We start from the raw sequence: 22,034 nt of genomic DNA on the forward strand, positions 1-22,034 counted from the left end.
AACTATTGCAGCCAACTCACTAGCGTAATACACTATATTTGGTGATCATGGGATAACTTTTTATTAGATTTACGATGGTGTGTTGCTCAGGTATACATGGATAGATTTAGAAATGATCTTCAATTTTTTATACCACAGCCCTTGATATTATCCTAAGGTACATTTCTTATTTGTGAACAGTGTATATTGGAGTTGTTTGTAAATTGTTATTGTAAATATATATTTTTTTAAAGCACGCCTGAGGGATGTTTGTGCTAATTTTGGGTTTTGTACTGATTTTATTTATTGTGAGTCACGTTGATTTAGAGAAAAAGGACTGATTGTTGAGGGCCCAAGTTCTAGTCCTGATTCTGATCTCTTAGTCTGTCGTGTCACAAAACGGCATAGTGAAACCTCCCTGAGGACTTGTACCCCAATGCAGTAATTTTTGTGAAAGCACTCCGAAGGATAACAGTATACCTTGGAAATGTCCTAGGTAGGGGGTGTTTCTGAGTTTGTATTGTTAGCCCTGAAAGCACCCTTGTGATAATCGGTGAGCCGTGTTCTACTCCTAGCTGTGTGACCCTAAAGAAGTTGTTTGACCTCTCTGTGTCTTGGTTACTTCCATCTGTAGAAAGAAGTGGTACCTGACCAGTGTTGTGGCAGCATTGCGGGGATTCATGAATTAAAACATGCGAAGCACTTAGGAGAACATTTCTTAAATCAGCGGTCACCAGGATTACTATGGAATATGCCACTGAGGGACAGTATACCAAGTAAACATTCCTGTAATACCAGAAAATAAATCAAGAGGTTGCTTTTACTTTTGTTTTCTTTTTACTATACTAAATCTGGTAATCTGAATAACCATTAGGAGTTTTGCTTTTATCACACTACACTGACTTTGCCTTTTCTGCAGAAAATTGCAAATAATGACTTAAAAGAGCAATTTTTGTTAAGCATTTACAATCATTACCACCTCCATTTCTTGGTGAAACTATACTTTTGAAAAAAAATTATAAAAATGTGAAAGCACATACAAAAATGTGCTGGAGAGAGTGGAGTGAGATTTTTTTTTTTTTTAAGATTTTATTTATTTATTTGACAGAGAGAGAAAGCACAAGTAGGCAGAGAGGCAGGCAGAGGGAGAAAGAGAAGCAGGCTCCCTGCTGAGCAAGGAGCCCGACGTGGGGCTCAATCCCAGGACCCTGAGCCGAAGGCAGACGCTTAACCGACTGAGCCACAGGCGCCCCTGGAGTTAGATTTATTTGTCCCGGTGGATCTGTTCCAGAACCTGAGACTCGAATGGTGAGCTGTGATCTCTCCTAAGCACATACCTGTGTTTCATTAATCAGGGGCCAGAGCCCTGGGACGTGTATGTGCAGGAATTTTTTAAAAAGAACTGTGAAAACCCAAGTTCTAATGAGCTGCATCCTCACTGGGTTTTTAGAGCATGGAAGGAAGTCGGTTGACTGTGAGTTTGCCGCTCAAGACGGAAGTTCTTCTTCTCTTTCTCCTCCTTTCTCATTTTCCTTCCACTGCTGCTGCTTCCCCAGGTCTGTGGCACTGGCTGGGATCAAGGAGAGCCAGGAGCTCACTGGTTGGGTGATCAGAGACCCTGTGCATCCTGGGCATGCACACCACCCCCGTGTCCCATTCTGTCTTGTTGACAACGTGTTCCAGGCCCTCCCTTTGTGTGCCCATGTCAGGTTCTGACCTTCCCTTTCTCCCCTGCTAGTACATGATTCCCTGTGGTGTGGCTTTCTAGAGCCATTTCCCCAAGGGTTGATTCCACAAGGCTGGTCCGGCACACAGTGTCACTTAGGAACACATAGGTCACCTTCCTTGGGCCTCCTGCTCAGCGCTGCTGCTCTGAAGGACATCTGCACGTGCAGAGGTGATGTCTGTCTCTGGGTGTGCACATTCTTCCAGATAAGCCTTGCCTTCCTGGTATTTACTGTCGAGCAGCATGTTGTAGGGGGCGGATCTGGGCTTCGCCCCACACTCCTGTTGCTGCATACATCTTGCAACCCAGACCCCAGGAACTAGATCTTTTTCATTTTCAGGTGGTTCTTAACTGACAATGAGGTACTCTGTCATCACCCACTTTATGAAGCAACTCTGTCTCTTTCCTTGGGCCCGTTAGTCATCTCATGAGGATGCAGTAGTTATCTCTGTTTATAAGGCAACTCAAATCTTTTCTGTAGAGTTTCCTTTATCTTAGTCGTAGGAGAGGACCCTCAGCACCCAAGCAAAAAGGTTTTCTCGATCTGTTACCAGATCTGGTACGGTTGTTCAAGCTGCCACTTCCCTGTGTGCGGACTCCTGTGTTTTTGAGGTTTGGAAATCCTTCATCCCAAACTGCTCTGACCACAGCCGAGTTCCCAGGCAGAATAATAGGCTGCATCAAGTGCAAAACATGTATCACGGAAATATCACCGTGGCTCCAGCTTTTAACTTCCCAGAACTCTTTATCAGTTGCTCCCACGTTGAAAATTTGGATTGAGCGGTGCTTGTCTTCCAAAACAAACTTGGGAAACTGAGCCAGAGCACGCCCGCTGGGAGAGCTCAATGTAGGAAAAAGGGCATTGAGCTTTGCAATTTGCAAAACTTTCCAGAAAGCGCTGGACTTCAGAGCTATGAAGAAGTGATGATATTTGAAAGAGTAGATTGAAACAGATCTCCTTTGGAAGAAATCTTACTCTGAGATGGGTGTCTTTCTTTTGCCAGACCGTAACTGCCTTGGGAAAATAGGAAATTAATTTCCACTTTGCTCCTGATTTTACAAACTATAGACCTTTAAGCTACAAAGAGAGCTGTGGAGTACGCATTCCGTTTCAGACACGCTGAAGACCCTGGCAGGAGCAGGCTTTCCTAACTGGCTTCGCCATTCATTCTCCAAAGAGCAGGGTTGTGTGGTCCTGTTGGCTGTTTCGTGGAAGGACGAACATGAGGCAGGGAAATCCCCGGAACGTCATCTAGTTGTTTTGGCACCGGCTTGCTTTCCTACTGCAGCAGGCATGACTTTTGCTGTTGCTAAGTACAGGAGACATAGACCCCAAGGATGCCACTGGATAGTGGACAGTCTTCAGGAACAGAGGCTTATGTGTTCCCATGATGCTGGAAGAAAACGTTCGCTGCGCAGAAATGTGACCTGCTCCATGACAAATGAGACCACAGAGGCTCTGAATTTAGCACACTACTCTCAGATGCTTAGGCGGAGCCAGCCCTTGGCATGCACAAGTGAACTTGGGTATCTGAACAGGTGGCCAGCATTTAAGGACAGAAGGAGCAGGGGTAGGACAGTGTCTTGGAAGGGGACAGTCACTTCTTTACCCTCAGAGCCCAGCAAGAGGAAGGGCCCTGTGAACTTCGGTCATGGTAATAATGAGTTTCTGAGGACACCCTAGAACTAGTTTTGGGACTTGCTGTTTCTCCAGAGTGGAGGTGGGCACTCAGAGGTTCAGCTAGTCAAATCTTGAAAGAAGTCTTAATCACCAGGTGTGCACTTCCCTGACCTATTCCTATGAAAGAAGAAAGGTATCTGGTCCCATGGGAAGAAATAATTTGTAGGATAAAAATCTGGGGGTCACCCTACTCAGGACTATGTGAATTTTTTTTCTATTAAAAAGTAGGAAATGGGGCACCTGGGTGGCTCAGTCAGTTGAGCATCCAACCCTTGATTTTGGCTCAAGTTGTGATCTCTCGGGGTTGTGGGATCAAGCCCTGTTGGGCGTGGAGCCTGCCTAAGAGTCTCTTTCTGCCCCTCCCCCCTTCTCTAAAATGAAGGAAAGAAGGGGGGAAAATGATTATGTAATGACGTTTCCGTTATTTACCATTAAGTATCTTTTCCTTGAGGGAAAGACAAATCAGAAGAAAATCTCTTCAGGGGATGTTTAGAAATCTTAACACATTCAGTCCCACTTAGAAGATGATAAATGTTCTGTGACCATGCGTGTAGCTCTCTACAAAGGTGGTTGAGGGGTTTGCGGAGAGTTTAATGGTGTGTGCACAGTCCAGCATAATGGGAAGTGTGATCTGTGCTGGACACAGGACCACTTACATTTGGTGGTGTTCGGTGACTATCTGGCAGTTTCATGATGGTAGTACTTGGGTATCGAGGCAGTTTTCATCTGTCTTAGTACTATGGGTACTGAAATAATCAGACCTGCTTTGAGTATAGTCTGGAAAGCTTTTCTTGAACCAGGTTGCAACATTTTTCTTTTTAACTAGAAAAGAAAAAATCACATAAATGTAACACCCCATTCCCTGATCATGCCTCTTAATATGCTTTTCATTTTCTTTGAGAGTCCACATCATTAAGAGGCCCAAGATTTTCCCCTTGAGCGTCAACATTGACAAATCTATGTATCACAGCAAATTGTCTGACTTCCCAGTTTCCCCCGGTAGCATTATTAAGCTTTCAGCAGGTAAGTTTATTGTGTGATTATATTTAAATGCCCTTAGCCCTTTCTTTACATCTCATCAGCTGAAAGTGAAACCTGTGTGCCTTTATTTTAAATACAGTAGTGGTTTGTATAAAGGCATCCTCTCTGTGCGTCCTCTGAGAGCTCTTCCTTCCTCTCTGGCTGGTGTCGATAAAGGATGCTCCGCAGAATGGCAGAGAGCACCTCTGTTTCTTCATCTTTAATGGGGCAATGTTCTGCTCTCGAGTTTGTTATCATGAGTATTAAATGCTGTAATAAATACCCAAGCCCCTGGCTCACATAAATGTTCGACAAATTGTGGTTCCCTTCCTTCCTCTTCTCTCTTAGGAAACTTAACCCCCCCCCCCAGTTCCTTCTGCATGCTCATAAGCATGTGTGTTTACCAAACCAAGAAAAGAGACTGTGACCTTCAACCAGGAGGGTACCACAAGCTGCCATCTAAGAACCTGACAGTCTGAGAGGGGTATTTTGGAGAGCCAGCTGTGTGTCATAGGCCTGAATTTTCTTTTCTGAATTGTGCAAATCCCCATGATTATGTGAACCCTTCTTTTGGGGGGGGGGGATTGCTTGTTTTGTGGTGTTTTTCTGGGGTGTGTGTGTGTATTTGCATTTATACTATTTGATGAGAGTCTGTGGTTCTTTTCAGAATTCTTTTACATTTTGGAAATCTGCAAATAGCAGAAGGCTACCACTGCAGGCCAGAGTGATTTGTCACAGAATTTTATTCTTCAAATAAAGTAAAAAACCTAAGAAAATAGCAAAGCTGAAAGTAGACCCATTTCAATTGACCGTCCCTTGCAAAGCCTGTTTTATGTTTGACTGACATTCTCTAAAACATTTTCCTTTCTACTTTGTGTTTGTTTTTTCTTTTCTAATACCCCTTAACAATGAGCGTAGCTTATTTTTTTGAAAGGATATTTGAAAAAAGTACTCGCGGCTGGTGCTCACTTTTTAGTCAGCGTTTTTCTCCTGAGGACCAGGTCAAGTTCGGTTGTACCAAAGAGGGCAGACCAAAAGTCTGCAAGTGCGGGGATGTGAAAACCTTTTTTATCTTGTCCCCATTTCTTAAATTTATGATCCGCTTCATAATTAAGGAGTTCACCGTCGTTCAGCCAGCTGGATGCTAATGTTCATAATTTAGGTTTGCTCCTATTTTGGCAGAGGTGGTATTTGGTTTTGGAGATTTGAGCAGACGCAAAAGAAGTTTCCTTTGAATGCAGGCACCGTGGGATTTTTGACCTATCTCCTTGAAATATTTTGAAAGCTCAGTTGCACCAGGTAAAAGTGGTGAATGGCATCAAATTCTGGAGCATCCGTGCTTGCCCACACTTGAATGGCCTGGCAATTGTGAGAGCTAGAGATGAGGTCACCGAAGGTAAGGTATGTGTTTGCTGGGGGTCGAATGAGGAGCGAAGGGCCCACCTCTGCTCTGGACCCCGCCGCGTGCCCTGCTCCTCTCCCACCCTGCCCTCTGCTGATGTCCCAACAGCTACGAACAGATCCTGAGCATGCTTCCCACTTAGTTCTATAATATCAAAGTAGCAAAGTAAGGAGGGAGCGGGGGGAGGAGAGCGGGCCTGCCTGCCATCGTTAGATCACAGACTTCAACCTGCAGCTCTGCACCTCGTGCTTTATACCTTGCATTTTTCCACCTTTGTTTAAATATTCAACCTGTCCAACCTGTTTGGGCTGAACAAGCCGGTGCTAGCAAACATCGAAACGTGCCCACTCAGTGTCAACGTTTTTCTCATTTGTTAAGGAAGGTGATTAGCAGCAAATTCTGTCTCCCACCGAACCCCACCCCCCACTAAAAAGTGAACAAGCAGCACAGCTTAGCATAGGAATTTATCACACCGAATCCCCGCTCACCTGCCCTGGGCATGAGTGTGTGCCAAAGGGCCTTTCTCCTTGGCTGCCTTCGGGGCTTAGGTTTGATAGCTTGTTGGTCTTCAAGTCAGGAGAGATTTTGTATTTCCTTACACGAGAGATTCGGTTGCATAATAGGTATTGGTGTGTAGTGTCAGCACTTAATTCTTACTCTTCGTGCTTATATAACCCCGCTCACTCGAGAGGACTGTTGCAGTTTTACAGGCGGGAAAATGGAGATGTGCGATGTCACAGGTTACTGGAAGCTGGGCTCCTGTGAGTAGAGCGGTGTTCCACTCTCCCTTGCAGCACGTCGTTTGGCGTTTTGGGTCACCTCTGGCAAGCAGAGGCCCGTGTGTACCACATTCATCCCATTGGAGGTGCAAGGTGATCAGGAACCAATGCCTTCACGGAGAAGGGGCTCTCTTGCCTAGCTGGGTTTTGCAGGTGATCGTTCTCCTTGGGTTCACTTATGTTCATCTTTTCTTTCCCTCTCACATTGGACACAACGTGATCTTGGTCCCCCTTTCCTTCTCGGCTGTTTCCCCCTGGCCCCTGAAGAATACAAATGGTGTCCCCATAGTGGTGGTGACTTGCCTTTTCCCCATGCTCCTTCTCTGTACCCACCACCCACACCTTCCATTTCCCTCTGTGGCATGTGGCGGGCCATCGTGAACAGCTCAGCCTAAGCATTTCCTGTTCCTCTTTTGGAAGAGGCTGAGGATTAGCCAGCAGTGAGTTGGTACTGCCTTATTATGGAGATAGTCATCTCTTCCTCCTCTGCAAAAAGAAAACGGATGTGAATAGCTAGGTGCTACCATCTTTAAGAAAGAAAGCTAAAGCTAACTCCCTTCCGGGCTGAAGTGAGAGAAGGGTCTGGTGACCACCTTTCAAGTCTACCATGACGGTCAGGACTGGGGATTGGCTTGACTGTAGATTTTTAGCCGTTCGCTGCAGAAAGGCATCATCTGCGGGGTGGGGTGGGGGTGGGTGGTGATTGCTTCCCTCAGAGCTAATGGCTCCAGGCTGCACTCCAGGAATGTCAACTTCAGATGGGCTCCATCACCAAAGGCCGCAGATAGGGAGTCTCTCCTGGGATTGGGACCTTGGGCTGTCTAGGAGGGTTGAGAAATGGAGGGTGGTTAGCCCAGACAAGGGGAAGAGTCCATTACAACGTGGTGGCTGCCCTAAAAGATCTAAGGGACCATCAGGTGGGAAAGTGGTAACTTTCTACTTACCGTTTCCTGGTTTAACACAGGGACAGCCCAGGCAGGCCAGTTTCAGCTCTGCGTGAATGAGAGTTCTCTCTGGGTGAGAGAGAGGTCAGCACATTCAGCCTCTGAGGTCTTTTGTTTGTTTTTTAGGAATCGGTGATTTTATATGGAAATATGTACTGTGTGTCTTTGTGGGTATTATACACAGGAATCCAGGGAGCCAAATAACGTATAGAGAATGTTCTAACAAATAAACTATTTTAGCAAAACAAGGGCAGGCAAAGGAAAGGAAAAGTACAAGGGGGTTTAAGGTGTACTGATCCAAAGAACCTGTTTAGGAACAGGGTCTAGAATAAGGATTTTCCAAAGGTTGATATTTATTGACATGGGCCAACTGCCAAGCTCCCCTACAGTGTATTTGAACGCTAGGGAAAGGAGCTTTAGAATGAGCCGTGAAGGGCCCTCTGTTTTCCAAGTAAACCGTCAATAACTGGAGAATGTCGTACCTCGATTCTGTTCTGAGGTCAGCGGCTTCCAGTATCAGTGTGGAAGGTAGGGGGAAAGGATTGTAGTAGCCAGAAGGTTGCCTTTCTCCTCCCTGAAGGATGGCGGAGAGATAGTGGCCTTCGAGGGAAACCTACTCCTTAGGCATCGTAACCCAGCTCTGTCCATCCGGGAGGAAGTGTTTGTACTAGGATTTTGCATGAGAGCAGGATGGAGAAGAAAGTGCCTTCTCCACCACTGCAGGGGAGCCCAGAGACAGCAGAGCAGAAATGGGGGTCAGCCAGGACTGTACCCCTGAGTCAGCTGTGGGCTGAGGAGCAGTGGAGAGGTAGAAACTTCACAGGCAACTGTCATGAGCAACATGAACCCGGACTCCTGGTATCTCCTACTTTCAATTAAGGTTCCTTGACTTTCCATACTGTTCCCATTTATGCCTACACCGGCACCACTGGCGTGCCAGGCTGCAGTCCACAGGAGGAGAGACGTTCCGTGCCGTTGGGATGCGTCTCCCCACTTCTTGCAGGGGAAGAGGAGTTTGTGGAGAAAAGCTGACAGGGGATATGGTCTTTGAAGTCAGCACGCTCATCTTTTTGCCCCCGAGCGGAGGCAACTGCAGGAGGAGTAAAGCTCGCATGAGGACTCAGGTGCAAACCTCCCTCTGTTGTAGCATCTGCAGGTCACGCCACCCACGTCCGAGGACGTGGAATGTCGCTGGCTGCGGGTGTGTGTGTGTGTGTGTGTGTGTGTGCGTGCGTGCGCGCGTGCACGCAGTATGGGAGCACTTGAGCAGAAGCATCCTGAGAGCTCTGGGAGCAGCCTGCAGTAGGTGTCCCCACAGCCAGCCTGAGGACAGTGGGGAAACACCTCTCTGAGGCACACGCCCCACCGGAGGCTGACTTCTGGAGTTTTCTGAGAGTGCTGTTTTCAGTCAGCGAGGCTGCTTCCATCCATCGCTGTCAGACTTTCCTCCACACCCAGGCACAGCTGGTGTGACTTGCCTTCTGGATCGGCATGACTGAGCCTGAACAACACCCGAATTACTAGAAGGTGGCTCTGAGCTCAGAGGTGCAACCACCCTGGGAGTCGGATGCTTGAAACCTTACCAGCCCCTCCCTGGTCCCTCGTCCACCTCTGTCTTCACTGCCCTCCCCGCCCCTCAGGTGCTGGCACAGGCCCGGATGGACTTGCAGGCATCACTCACAGCTCTCCACCCTCAAAACCCCTGCCCTGGCCATCTGTTACAGAGACCGACAGGAATCTTTCTGGAGGCTGACTTTTCTTTGGCCCAAAATGTAGGTTGTGGAGCAGTGATGCTTGTTAGTCTGATTCATCCCCTCTTTCGGCTATCACAAGACTTTGTTGGAAAAGCAAAGCGAGCACCGGTAGGAATGGGGATAGATCTATCATCAGGCTGCAGAAACCTGTTGGAGCCTGTCGGCTTCAGTTTGGCGCACACCCCACCCCCCCAAGCAGGGCTGAGTTCTGTTTGTGTATGTTTTGTGTCCTATGTGCTGAAAGAGTGACCTTCCTTATGATGCTGTTCGCTCAGAGGATCAAATTATTCAGCTCCTGGGTTAATAAAACCTATGAAAAAATTAAGCAGAAGTTAGCAAATATACCAGAAGGGTCTAGATCTTGCCTGAACTTTGACCTTCTCAGGTAAATGGGGTAAAGTAGCTATGGAAGAACGTGAACGGTGTTTGAGACGTGCCACGAGGACACCTTCCAGTGGGTGATCCTTTAAACTTGTTGAGAGTTGTCCAAAGGATTTGACCCCCAAAATAATTTTGAGGATGTTAAATTTCGTCACTATTTTGGTTATGTATTTATGTCCAATAAACTTGTACAGGGTCTGCAGGTATAATGCAGTGTGAGCCTGGGAATGGTGTAATGCTCTATCCCCAAAATGGTGACATTCCTGTCAGGTGGTTCACCGAACCTGTGACCAGGATGAAGAGTTGAAGAAGTGAACTGTGATCTACCGGTTCTCACACCTGAGCACACATGAGTGTCACCTGGAGGGCTTGTGGAAACCTGGGGTGCTGGGCCCTGGCCCCAAGTCTCTGAGTCTGCAGGCCTAGGAACTGGCGTTTGTGACAAGCTCCTGGCTGGTGCCATTGCTTCTGGTCTGAGGACCATGGCTTGAGACTGGCAGTTTGGTCCCCATTTTACACATGTGGAAACTGAAGGTGAGGTAGTCTGGGTAACTTGTGGTATCTCCCTGGGTGCTGAATGGTAGAACTGGAATATATCTACACTGTCTCAGTGCTCAAGATCGCCCGCAAGACTTCACTGCCATCACATGGTCTTTTTATTACACCATCGTCCCACCCAAATTTGCTTTGTCATCTAACCAAATCCCCACTTGCTTCTCTGAGCAAGCCAGTGCTCGAGTGGTAAAGAGTTTACCTTCATTTCCAAATCTGTAGACTTACATACCGAAGAAAGGTGAGCAGAAAGGTCCTGTATTTGGAGAGCTGGAGGTGAGGCAGTTCAGGGAGGAAGAAAGGGGTATGCCTTAGGAATTGGTCTGTCTCTGCTGAGTTACTAGATTAGCGTTCAGCTCTTGTACAAGATGTATTTGTTTAGCTGTGATGCGTTCGGTATTCTTACGAACAGCCCACCATAGCTAAACTGGGTCTTTTTACATTTTAGAAAATAAAGGATTACATTTACAAGAGGAAAATTTGAGTTGAAAACCAGCATCCATGCCAAAATTCAAAGCAGGCCCCTATCAGTACTAAAAAGTACTCGAATTTAGATTTTTTTTTCTACTTTAAAAAACATCTGCAATATTTGTTTTTGTTCATTACCATAGAAACCTCTTCCCCCCCCCCCACCCCGCCCCCAGCCCTGGTGTTACAAATGGGAGAAAACTTCACTTGAATCCTCAAAGAGTTCTGATAACATTCCTTCCTTAGACCATGGTGTGGTAGGATTTCTACGATTGAAGTGACATGCCTCTGAAGGAAAATTCTAGAATTTTGTGCCAAAAGCAGCTTACTGTGACTGTAGGTGGAGTTTTGAATGCATGAACACAGATTCGTACCAATAACGGGAGAAATTCACATGGGTCCTCAGTTTTCATCCTTTGGTGTTTTTCACTAAAGCGCCTTTACCACAGCACTGTTTACAATCTCCTATCGAGTTTGCTCACATTAAACCCTAGTAAGGGCATTAATTATGAGGCTTCTTGGAGGCTGAGGACATGGTTGGAGTGATAGTGCAAGTGGACACGTTTTCTGCATGTCCTTCATGCATTCATCTGTCCGGCCATTCAGCCATTTGGCAGATACTTATCCGCTACCTAGTATGTGCCACCAAGGGCCTGTGCAGAGAACGAGAGAAACAAGGCCGTGATGAAACTTATTTTGGATTGAGGCCAAGGAGACAAATAATTGAAATACACAGTATTTTCCGTTTCTGGTATGTTCTGTGAGGAAGGTAAAGCAGGGTGGTGGGCTTGGGAGCCTCTGCGTGAGTGCGGTGGGACACTTGCCGTGGAGCTTGAATGGCCGGCACCAGCCCTAGGGGTCCTGAGGTAGAGCAGCCGAGCCAGAAGGGACAGCAAGTGTACCAGCCCTGGGTCCTCTCTCCCAGAGAGAACCAGTATGTCAGCAAGGGCCTTGAGATCAGGATAGGGCGCCAACAAATGAAGCCTGAGAAATAGGCCGAGGCCAGATTCAGTTCTAGGAAGGGAACTGTCAGAGAGGCCTGTGAGCGGGGCAGTGGTATGAGGTGAGCTGTGTTTTAGAAGCTCAGTCTGGCCGTGGGGTAGAGAAGGCACGGTAGCGGGGCCAGAGGGAAATCAGGGAGGTATCAGTTTAAAATATTAAGACTAGCCGGTTGAAAATGCTGTCGTCGTGGGTGTTTTTTACAGCGTTATCCATCCCTGAGTTATAAAGGTACCTCAGTCCTTGTGCGTAAATGCTTGCACATTTGTTCAACTCTTAATCTTCAAGACAAATTTCTGGAAGTGGAATTACTGGGGTAAAGGGCACACATACTTAAAATTCTGCTCCCTGTTGCTCAGCCGCATTGCAGAAAGGTCATTACCATTTTTACTCCCATCACCAGTGTGAGAGCCACACCAACTCTGCTCATTTCTCATCCCTGCCAGTCTGGCAGATGAAAAGTTGGAAAGTGCTCAAGTGTAGAGTAGAGGAGATGGGGCTCGATGGCAGTTGGAGTGAAGAAGTCACGGGGATCTTAGTTGGAACTGAGGGTGTGACATCACTGTTGAACACACACGCGGGAACCCCAGCTCTGTTTACGCCACCTGCAGAGGTGGTCGCCCCGGTCCTGTGCCTTGCACCCTCAGGCCACACCCAGATTGCTGCTGCTTCTGATCCAGCATGGCAGAAAGGATATCACACCGGGGCACATCCCAAGGTTAGGAGTGACCAGTATAATTCAGCAGCATTGAGAGCAGAGCCTGCGGGGGTCTGGCTGGAGGAGCCGGAGTTGTCCAGTTTGGGGAAGAGAAACTTTCAAGAAACACAGTAGTCCTCTTGAATTAATTGAAGAGCTGCTGTCTAGGAGAGAATGTAGACTTGATTCGACGTTGCCCCCGAGGACAGATAGACATTTAAAGGAAGGATGGGATTTTTGGCTCAACATGGGAAAGATGGTTTTAATATTTAGCATCGTTGCAAATGGAAAAGTGTTGAAGCATCATGAAATGCCGATCTGTCTGGTGTGCTGAGGGGGAGGCTGGCTAGCATCTCAACTCCCTGCCAGTTCTGAGGCTCGTAGTTTACTGGTTCTTAGGGTACATGGAAACGAGAAGCATTTGTCCTTGAAATAAAACCTGAGAGAAAAACAGACCCAAGCCTTCTAAAGAAGAGACCTAGAATTGCCCTCCCCGCCAGCCCCCCTGTCTGCTTTGGGCCACACTCTGTGAGGAAGAGGCCATTACTGGCTCATTTTGGTGACACGCCCCACTTCCTGTGAGCGTTCGGGAGGAAGTGGACAGTTAATGTTGTCACTCCTACTGTTGGAGCCCCGGGAAGAAGGGAAGGGGTCAGGTTAGACGGAATCTCAACTACAGATCACATCCAACTTAAGAAACGGCTGAGGCTCCCAGACCCTGGCAGCTGAACTCTTGACTGAGTTGAGTTCATGAGCCTGCAGCTGTTGGTCACCATGTTGCCGAAGAGATTGGAAACTCCCTATGTCTTGGCCAGCAACCAGAGATTGAACCCCAGAAGGGAGCACGCTGGAGCTTTGAACCTGAGGCTCCAAAGGCCTCAGTCAGAGAACTGGAGTGGGTTGACGAGTGTGCCACCAAGCCCTTTGAGACTGCTTTGATCTGGTCTTCTTTTCCTGCCTTTAGCAACGATGCAGCTCAAGGGCAGCCCCAGTTTTTCAGAATAAGAGGCAGGACTGGGGGCGGGCAATGATCTCTTTCATTCTCTTGATGTCTGGCTAGAGCTTGGTACCAAGTGCTAGGCCTTGGACTACAGTCACTCAGAGAGGAAGTGTCCAAGGTCAGGCTGGAGCCCTGAGGTTCCAGAACGTAGATCATAGGCTTGGCCTTAGGAAGCAGCCTGGGGGGAAAGCCCAGGCTCCGCAGTGGGCACACCTGGGTCTGTCGTGGCCGTGTAGGCCCCGGGCGTGTCAGCCTCTCCACACTTGGCGTGGCCTCGTCTGCAGAGTAGAAATGAGAATCTGTAAACTTCCCACCAGGTTCTCTCTGTGTGCTCGCTGTTGTCCTTCCTCATCCTCTGCTCTGTGGAAACAGCTTCGGTCACACATTCCAGAACTAGATAATAAAAGCATCGCTTTGTAAAAATGCGGATCCTATGATAGAAAAGGCGTAGCTTGAAGTGAGCTAGTGAGCTGCTTAGGGTTGGTTGTCAGTCTCAGATTTCCAGTATTCTCTGAGGTTATTTGTGGCCTCATGTTCATGGGCTCGAGTCACCTATCGACTGTAGAGAAGGTATTCATCTTTAACTTAATTTTTGAATGATTTATTGACAGGGTTTGGTGTTAATTTACATCCCATAGTACTTTGCGTACTTCCTCAGTTCTTAGGTGCTTTAAACATTTTTTTTTTTTTTACATTTCTAAAACTGGAATATGTGATACAGTAAATATCAAAAGAAACTTGCTAGCATTTTCCTTTTTCCGTCTAAACACTGATAGTAGTCTCTAAATCTCAGTTAGCTTGGAATAGAAGGGGATATTTAGAACGAGGCGCTTGGTTCCCAGGAACTTTCCTGGGGCTTCAGGTGACCAAGAAGTAATAATAAAGCATCCATCTGGATAATCTCAGCAAGAAATTAGGTGGACATGGGCATGGTGGTTGTCTGTGGTTCTTTTGCGTTTGCTCCCTTTCGATCTTCCTGCTCCACCACACTGACCCTCCCCCCCCACCCCCGCACTCCCCACCCCGAGCCCTCCAACCCAGAGAACAGAGGTTTGGCCTGAGGCCCACCTCCTCCAGGGCTAGGCCACAGCCAGCGTGCCGGTGGATGGCTGAGCTGACATTCTGTGGGCCAGGGAAGAGATGGTCAGGGCTAGTGTGGGGGCCCTCCGCCTCCTGAAGTACGTAGAACAGAACAGGAGACACCCAGGGTCTCACCCCCACACACCCATGGGTAGCATGGGGCAGGGTTGTTGGCGGGGGAAGGCTTTATCTCAGCCATCTCTTTGCACCACTGGCCCACGCGCCTGAATTTCTGCCCCAGCTTGTGGTTCGCAGGCTTCTCAGCCTTGTCATCCCCGGCCCGTCCCCTCTAAAGAAGGAGCTGAACTGAGCTGCGCTTCTTTCTGGAAGTGTGACGGGACTCCTTCTGGAAGCCTCACCGTCTTTCCCCGTTCCTAAGTGCCTCCCCAGTGAGATAATCCAGTGAAAGAGCTCTTTCTAAAAGGCTGAGACTTCTTTCCTACATCTGGCACAGTGTAACCCCAGTCAAAGATGATGATGGTGATGACGATTGTCATTAGGAAAACCAAACCCTTTATGTCACAAAGGAAGGAAATTGAGACTGACTGTCTTTCTGTAATCTCTCTCTCTCTCTCCTTACGGGCCTTGGGACCGTGTTCTTAGGGTGTTTCCTTAGAACTTGATGAAGTAAGGCCACCTAAGTGAGGTCACCCATAAAGCTTTCTTTTCGGGGCAGGCAGACTGACTCTATGTAATGCTTTCTCACACGTGTGTTCCTGACCCTGCAGCCGTCAGGGTCACAACGTGCAACCTGTTCATTCCGTTGCCTCAGCTACCCTCACTGTCTATGAATCCGCGTAATACCATGCACAACATGGAAAACGTTTTAGGTTCACTCCAGACATTTGCTGGGTTAGCACTTCTCAGATTTGACCCTCAGCATGCCTTCGAAAGCAGAGGAGAAGGAACACATACTGCTGGCATTTGCGAGATGGGTTCTGGGGGTAAATGCAGAGTGATTACTTGATATGTGAACCGGCCGTATCTGGGAGTTCTTTATAGAATCGTGTGTTCTGAAATAGTACCTTTTGTCTGAATAAGTAGAAGACGCAGTCAGATGGTTTTTTTCATCTCGTTAGTGTCAGTGAAGTTCATGAATGTCTTCCAACACAGCAAAGCATTGAGCAACATTTTTGGATAGCGCTTGTGAGAGCTTTATGGAGGGCTTCAGGGAGATCAGAGAAGGCTTTAAAAGGAGAGCAATCACTGTATAAATCCTACCGTCTATCTTAAAGAAAATTCAAGTACCAACACCTACATGTATAATACAAAAAATGTAAAAGAAATCAACCAACTCAGTTTTTTGCCAAATCACATTGTGTGTGTGTGTATGTGTGTTCTCTCCAGACATATGAAGATTCATGAGAAGGATCCTAACAGTGCTACAGCTACGGCCCCCCCATCCCCACTGAAGCGCCGGCGGCTGTCCTCCAAGAGGAAACTAAGTCATGATGCCGAGTCAGAGAAGGAAGACCCAGCACCTGCTAAAAAGGTTCTCGCCACCTCCCCCCAAACCCCCCGCACGCCGATGTGCCTAACCACAGGACTGCTGGCAGAAATACCTCTAGTCTTTATACTCACAGTCTGGGGACTTGACAGACATCCATCCTAAGCTTTTAACCTGTGTTTTCCCCACACTGTTTTTGCAAGGTGTCTGCAGGAAAGCGTACCTGTGTGCACATCTCTGTGGGCCCCCCTCGCTGAGCCCCATGAAATGAGGGGCTTGTTGCATTGGCTCTGTGCTTTTTGGTTTCTCCACCTGGAGTGGAAGCTTCCTACGTCTTAGGGACTCCTCTATTATTCTCTGTCCCTGTCAGATACTAGGTGCTCCATAAGCGTGGATTAAAGGGATGATTGGGTTGAAGGTGGATGGATGGAAGCATTCGGTGAGGATTTGTTGCATGGATGAAAGACTGGTCAGTGGCCTCCTTAATCCTCAGGAGGGAGGCCTCCCTGTAGATCCATATTGAGTATTGGCTTCTCTTCTGAAGCAAACTCGTGTGGGAGACCTCCTTCATGAATTCACTTTTTTCTTTTCCCCCAAGATGGTGGAAGATGGGCAGTCAGGTGACTTGGAGAAGGTCGATGAAGTGTTTCACTGCCCCATATGCTTCAAGGAGTTTGTTTGCAAGTATGGATTGGAGACCCACATGGAGACCCACTCAGATAATCCACTAAGGTAAGAGAAAGGGAACGCACCTGTCCTCTGGAAAGCTCTTTTTCATTCCTGGGTCCTCGGACTTAGGACAGATCCTCACCGCCCCCCAACCCCCACCCCCCTGGTCCTCCAAACTGAGCTAAAGGAATTCGCCTTGGGTTTGATGACAAGCCAGGCAGCTAAGAAAGGAGGATGATGCGGGGAAGCCAGGCTGACAAGTGGCAGGAGAAGGAGGAGAGTGGCCAGAGCCACAGGATGTGCTCACCGAGGTTCGCTGTGCTTCCTTTTCGCTGCTGGCGAGGCCCCCAGAGCAGTTGCCCTGAGTGCCCCGTGCACAGGGCGTCTCCCATGACGGGGGGCTTCCGAGCAGCACGCACATTTTCTGTTACACAAGACGTGTCGCTTGTTAGCGATGATTGTTAGCTGTGCACAAGTGTGTGTTGGGGACGGAAGGGCATACCAGCTACTCACCATCGTTTCGGCTGGATGGGACTGGTAGCACAGAAACCTAAAAAAAAACCTTTTGGGGTAAGAAGAGTTCTACTTCGTGCGAGACACTCGGCCCCATGTGATGCCCATCACAGGCAAACGTTGAGAGCTGATTGTTCTGCTGGTCTAGGTTGCTGGCTCTGGGTTTGCTGGGCCTTTCCTATCCAGGCAGAGATGGTGGATGCTGCTCAGACTCCCCAGCAGCACTCAGGGCGGGGCTGCGGATGGGGCACCCTCGGCTTTCCTTCCCCATCTTCTCGCAAAACTTTCTCATCAGGCAGCAAGTTCTGTGTTCTTCGTGCAGACAGGCTTAGGACGTTTGCGGTGGACTTGCCACTTCTTTTTTTTTAAAAGATTCTATTTATTTGACAGAGAGAGACACAGTGAGAAGGAACACAAGCAGGGGCAGTGGGAGAGGAAGAAGCAGGCTTCCTGCGGAGCAGGGCGCCCTATGCGGGGCTCGATCCCAGGACCCCGGGATCATGACCTGAGCCAAAGGGAGACGCTTAACGACTGAGCCACCCAGGCGCCCCAGACCTGCCACTTTTAAAATGTTCCTGCCATGGTTTTTAAGCACTTAGAACAACCAGGTGCCACAGGGGAGCAACATGATGGGAAGGTCGTGTCCTGCAAGGCGTGGCTAAAGCTTCTCCCAGAGCAGGGCCGAGCGCATGCACACCTGCAGCATAGGCTTTCTGGAGGCAGCTTGGGAGTAGGAGTCTGGATACCTGTTGGACTTGCGGATGTATGGACCAGCTTTCCTTCCTCAGGACACGTGTTGGGTTGTGACTGGGGAGTGAAGAGGTCTGAGCCAGCTGAAGACTTTTGTGTCAAGGGAAAAGCCTCACCGTACATTAACTTAAAGCCGTGTCAGATAACATTATACTTCATCACATCAGCTTGACAGTTTTCGTTAGGGGAAAGAATTTATGAAGAGTTTAAACTGCTGAGCCATTTAAGTGCTACAAAATGTCTTTTCATAACACCCCCATCTCGAAATTGCCCACTGGCTGCGTAGGAGAGGGTATGGGCTGGTGGTCAGAAGTCCTGCTCATATGGGACCTCGGTCGGCTGTCTGTGACCCTTGAAGGGGAGCTGGACCACATAATCCCCGTGTTCCTTTTCAGGCCTTATAGTCTAGGGGTTGGTCTCTTAACAGCTGTCCTTCTGTCCACCAGGAAAAAGCACTTGGCTCTTCCTTTTGCAGACCCTCTAGTCCTGAGAGGTTCGGGAACGTTCATGGTTTCGGGAACGTTCGTGGTTTCGTGAACGTCCACAGCATCCCCAGGATGTGGGCTTGTGGTGGGTGGTGAATATTGAAATAGCTTTCTCAACTGAGGACCCAAGCAAACAGAGGTGAGGCTTCACGTGGTGAGTCGTGGGCAGAGCCAGCAAGTGCACGTGGGACCCCAGCCCCTGTCCCGCATTCCTTCCAAACAGCCACGCGACCGGGCGCTACAGAGAGCGAACGCGCTGCCCATCTCGGAACTCCACTGTGTGTTTTATTTCACTTCATACTTTAGGATCCAATACCATCTTAGGAGCAACCCATTTGCCCCCCTCTAGAGAGTCCTATCCTACAGGGAAAATAATTTGACTCTGGCGAGAGATTTTTGGGCAGCTGGTGCACACGTTTGCACAACACCGCATATAGCAGTGAGAGAGGAAGCCCAAGTGTCCCCTTCTTACGTGGTGGCCTGGATGAGGGTGTGGGCTCCCCTGGAGCGGGGACTTCAGGACGAGCACCTGCCCCAGGGACAGGCTGGGCTTGCTATGCCGAGGCAGGGATGGGCTGTGCATCGGACGCCGGTTGTCCCATTCTGCACACTTCAGTGGGTAATTCACTTACCATGTCCCCAAGGCTGTGACAAGGCAGATGCACCAGGAAGTTGAACCTCAAGTCCAGCCTGATTTCCTTGCCCACTCAGGAATAGTGCCTTCTGTCTGGTGAGGGGTCTCCGGGAGGAGCTTTGTAGCCTGCTGGGGACTCAGCCCCTTTTGGCAGCCTTCCACCCCACTGGAGCCCCTGGATGCTGTGCCCGCAGCACATCTTTTGTGGGGGGTGAGCCAGCCGTCCCCTGCCTAGGGGCTGTTGCAATGTGGGGTGGGGCTTGCATCTGGAAACCAAAGGGACTTGATTATAGAACATAGTTAATTTCCCTCTTCTCCTCTCTGCTCTGCTGTTCCATGTAATAGCCTGCTATCAGAAGAGGCCGTGGGGGCAGGCAGGAGCCAGCAGGGCCCAGCCGGACAGTGAACTGTGACAGTAGCTGGTGGGAGAGACTGCTTGTTAACCCAGAGCTAAAATAGACACCGACTCCATTTGCAAACCCCAGCGGCAGCAGAACCACAGTGGGATGCTACCAGTTTAAACAGAAAGTTTGTAACTCAAAACAGCTGTTGGCTTCTCGCTCTCCTGCCCTGACACACACCCCACCCCCCAATCCCCAAAGCTGGCAAGGCGCCTGTTGTCCCTTAATAAAAAGTGTTAGAGAAGTCCAAACTGGTGTAAATGCTGAGGCTGTTCCCCGTTCCTGTTTCGAGTTCACGAAGCGTATGTTAGCGCAGAGCAAAAGGAAGGCAGGGAGACACTTGGAGCAGCTCTAGCCCTCAGTGCTGGGCGATGCTTGTGCCGTGACATGACCCGCGGTAAATCCACAGCCCCCTACACAAGGGGGGCTGGCGGAGAGCTGACATTTGGAATCAGATGTGATGGACAGAGTGTTTTAAATTTTCTAGTGGTCACGTTTTAAAAAGTAAAAAGAAATAGGCGAGATTGATCATGCTTTTTCGCTCATTATAGCACTAATACCAAAATACAGTGTCAACACATAATCGGTATAAAAACTGTCAGTGATGTGTTCTGCATTCCTGGCTGCAGACAGAGTCTTTGCAGTTTGGGGTGTGGGGTACAATCACGGCCCTTCTGAGTTCGAGCCAGCCACGGTTCAGGTGTGCAGAGCCCATCACCCAGGCGCAGGCCCAGACAAGCCCGTCTGCGGCAGGGAGGGCGCCGGGGCAGCAAGCAGCCTGGCGTGTGAGGCCCCCGGGCTTGGGTGTGAATGACTTGTCTCAGGCTCGTGGGGGGCTGGGCCTGGAGGGGTGACAACCGTCTGGTTACCGTGGCTCTGGCACTGCTGCTGAGGGCAGCCTTTAGCAAAAGTTATTGTCCAGTCTCGCATGGCTTCTTGATGCAAGAAGGGCGGGTAATAGATTTAAATTATTTCAGTTAAAATGTATCCAAATGATTGAGTGCTGATGGTGTGTCCAGCACTTGACCAGACTTGAAGGAAAAAAACAGTGGTGTTGGAGATGGGGCCCTCGAGTCAGAAAACAAGGAAATGGGCAGTTATAAAACAAGGCGAAAGGGATAAATTCGGGACCAGGAAGGGCACAGGTTGCCTGTGGTCAAAGCAGAGGGAGCCTGAGCGGGTAGGGTAAAGCTTCCCTTGAGTTTTCCACAGGACAGGGTGGTACTTCAGTTTCCTCCAGGTGGAGGCTCTCCTCCGTCTGAGCAAGGTTGTCTGGAATCTAGGTCAGGAATTAGTCCTCGGGGAACACGAGTGAGCTCTGGGAGGTACACCCTCCCTGCTGGGGGTAGGCCTGTCCTACACCTGCACGGTGAGGGTAAATGCTGTTACAGGCGTGCAGGCCCGGCTGAAAGCCACCCCCTCATCCGGGTGGTGGAGCAAGGTGCCAGAACCTTCCTTCTTCTGGATTCTCGAGTGTTCCAAGGAATGTTTGGCTCCCTTCGCTGTACCACCCTCCCCGTACGCACCCCCATCACCTGCAGGGAGCCCCTCAGACTAATTCACATGGCATGGCACTGGTCCCACACTTAAATGTAAGGAAAGAGTATAAAAAAACAGTCATCAGCATCTTGTATTTAAGAGTCTCAGGGGTCGGTGGCTTGGCCAGGTGGAGGCAGGTTTGAAATGGTGCTGGAGGCTGACGGGGGAGGGGGGACAGATGCCCCCCACCTGCCAGGCCACCGTGGAAGTTGGAGGCACCTTTGTCAGGATGCCCCTTCTCCCCTCTGCCTGAGGGGCCTCTCTGGGACTCGGGCTATTGAGAGCCAAGGCGGCCACCGGCTTCTGCGCTCACCCCAGCCTGCCCGCCGTGAAGTGCTTCGGATCTGCCCTGACTTCACGCCACACTGGTTGGTTGAACAGTCGGGCAGGGTGTCGGGACGCGGTGTGCAGTCTGGTAGATTCCTGGGCGTGGGGAGGGCAAGCTGCCGCCCGCCACCGGCCAGAGCCCTGTCACAGGGCCCTCACTGTTGCTCCCAGCAACTGGGAGAGATTAGTGCAGCTGTTGGATGTCAGTTCTCTGGCTGGGATGGGAGGGGAGGGTGGGGAGGGTGGGCACCAGGGCAGGAATGTCTGAACCGGGTGGGGCTCTGCGGAGAGGTTGTTTGCACTTACCCCTTTTTGCCTCTGGAGACAGAGCAGGAAAAAATGAAGCATGAAATCCCTTTAAAAAAGGAATGTCAGTGTCTCGATTAAAACACTGTAATGGGCAAGAAATTCAGTATCTCAAGGAAATAGCCAGGGTGAGCTCAGCTTTCTCGGCAAGGTATCTCCCAGGTTCTGATGACAGGGGCCGGGCCCTCTGGCTGCCCAGAGAATGTGAGGGGCAGGGAAGGCTCCCAGGTGAGCCACTGTCCGGTGTCTGGCCATTAAGAATGTGCCCTGGGTTGGAGAAGGAGCTGGGGCGTCACGGAGTGGGAGTTAAGTCGGCCAGCTCCATCCCAGCCTGCCGCCTAGCGTGTGTGTCCCTGGCCCCCGGGCCAGCCGAGGCTGGTTCCCTGTCTGGAAAATGCATTTGTGGACTGTGGTGAGGAGGAAGGGGGCAGTCCAGTCCTTGGATGGGTAGCCCATTCCAAGGAAACTGAGGCGTCACATTCAGGGCCTTCTACCAGGTAC

The 22,034-nt window shown here is 49.4% G+C and overlaps 1 protein-coding gene across 12 annotated transcripts in view; it reads left to right on the forward strand.

Moving 5' to 3' along the window:
• RREB1 (ras responsive element binding protein 1) overlaps positions 1 to 22,034 on the forward strand; it is a 176,070-nt gene that overhangs the window by 123,558 nt on the left and 30,478 nt on the right. For all 12 annotated transcript variants that reach the window (XR_012373820.1, XM_025891259.2, XM_073877553.1 and 9 more), the window contains 2 exons: positions 15,810 to 15,954; positions 16,508 to 16,641. Coding sequence is in view for 11 of the 12 variants with exons in the window: in XM_025891259.2 (XP_025747044.2) it covers positions 15,810 to 15,954; positions 16,508 to 16,641 (279 nt within the window). In the remaining variant the exon portion in view is untranslated. The remainder of the gene's footprint in view (positions 1 to 15,809; positions 15,955 to 16,507; positions 16,642 to 22,034) is intronic.

The sequence above is a fragment of the Callorhinus ursinus genome, unplaced genomic scaffold, assembly GCF_003265705.2.
Source record: "Callorhinus ursinus isolate GAN/ISIS: 27379988/994484 unplaced genomic scaffold, GSC_fseal_2.0 scaffold26, whole genome shotgun sequence".
Taxonomy (NCBI): domain Eukaryota; kingdom Metazoa; phylum Chordata; class Mammalia; order Carnivora; family Otariidae; genus Callorhinus; species Callorhinus ursinus.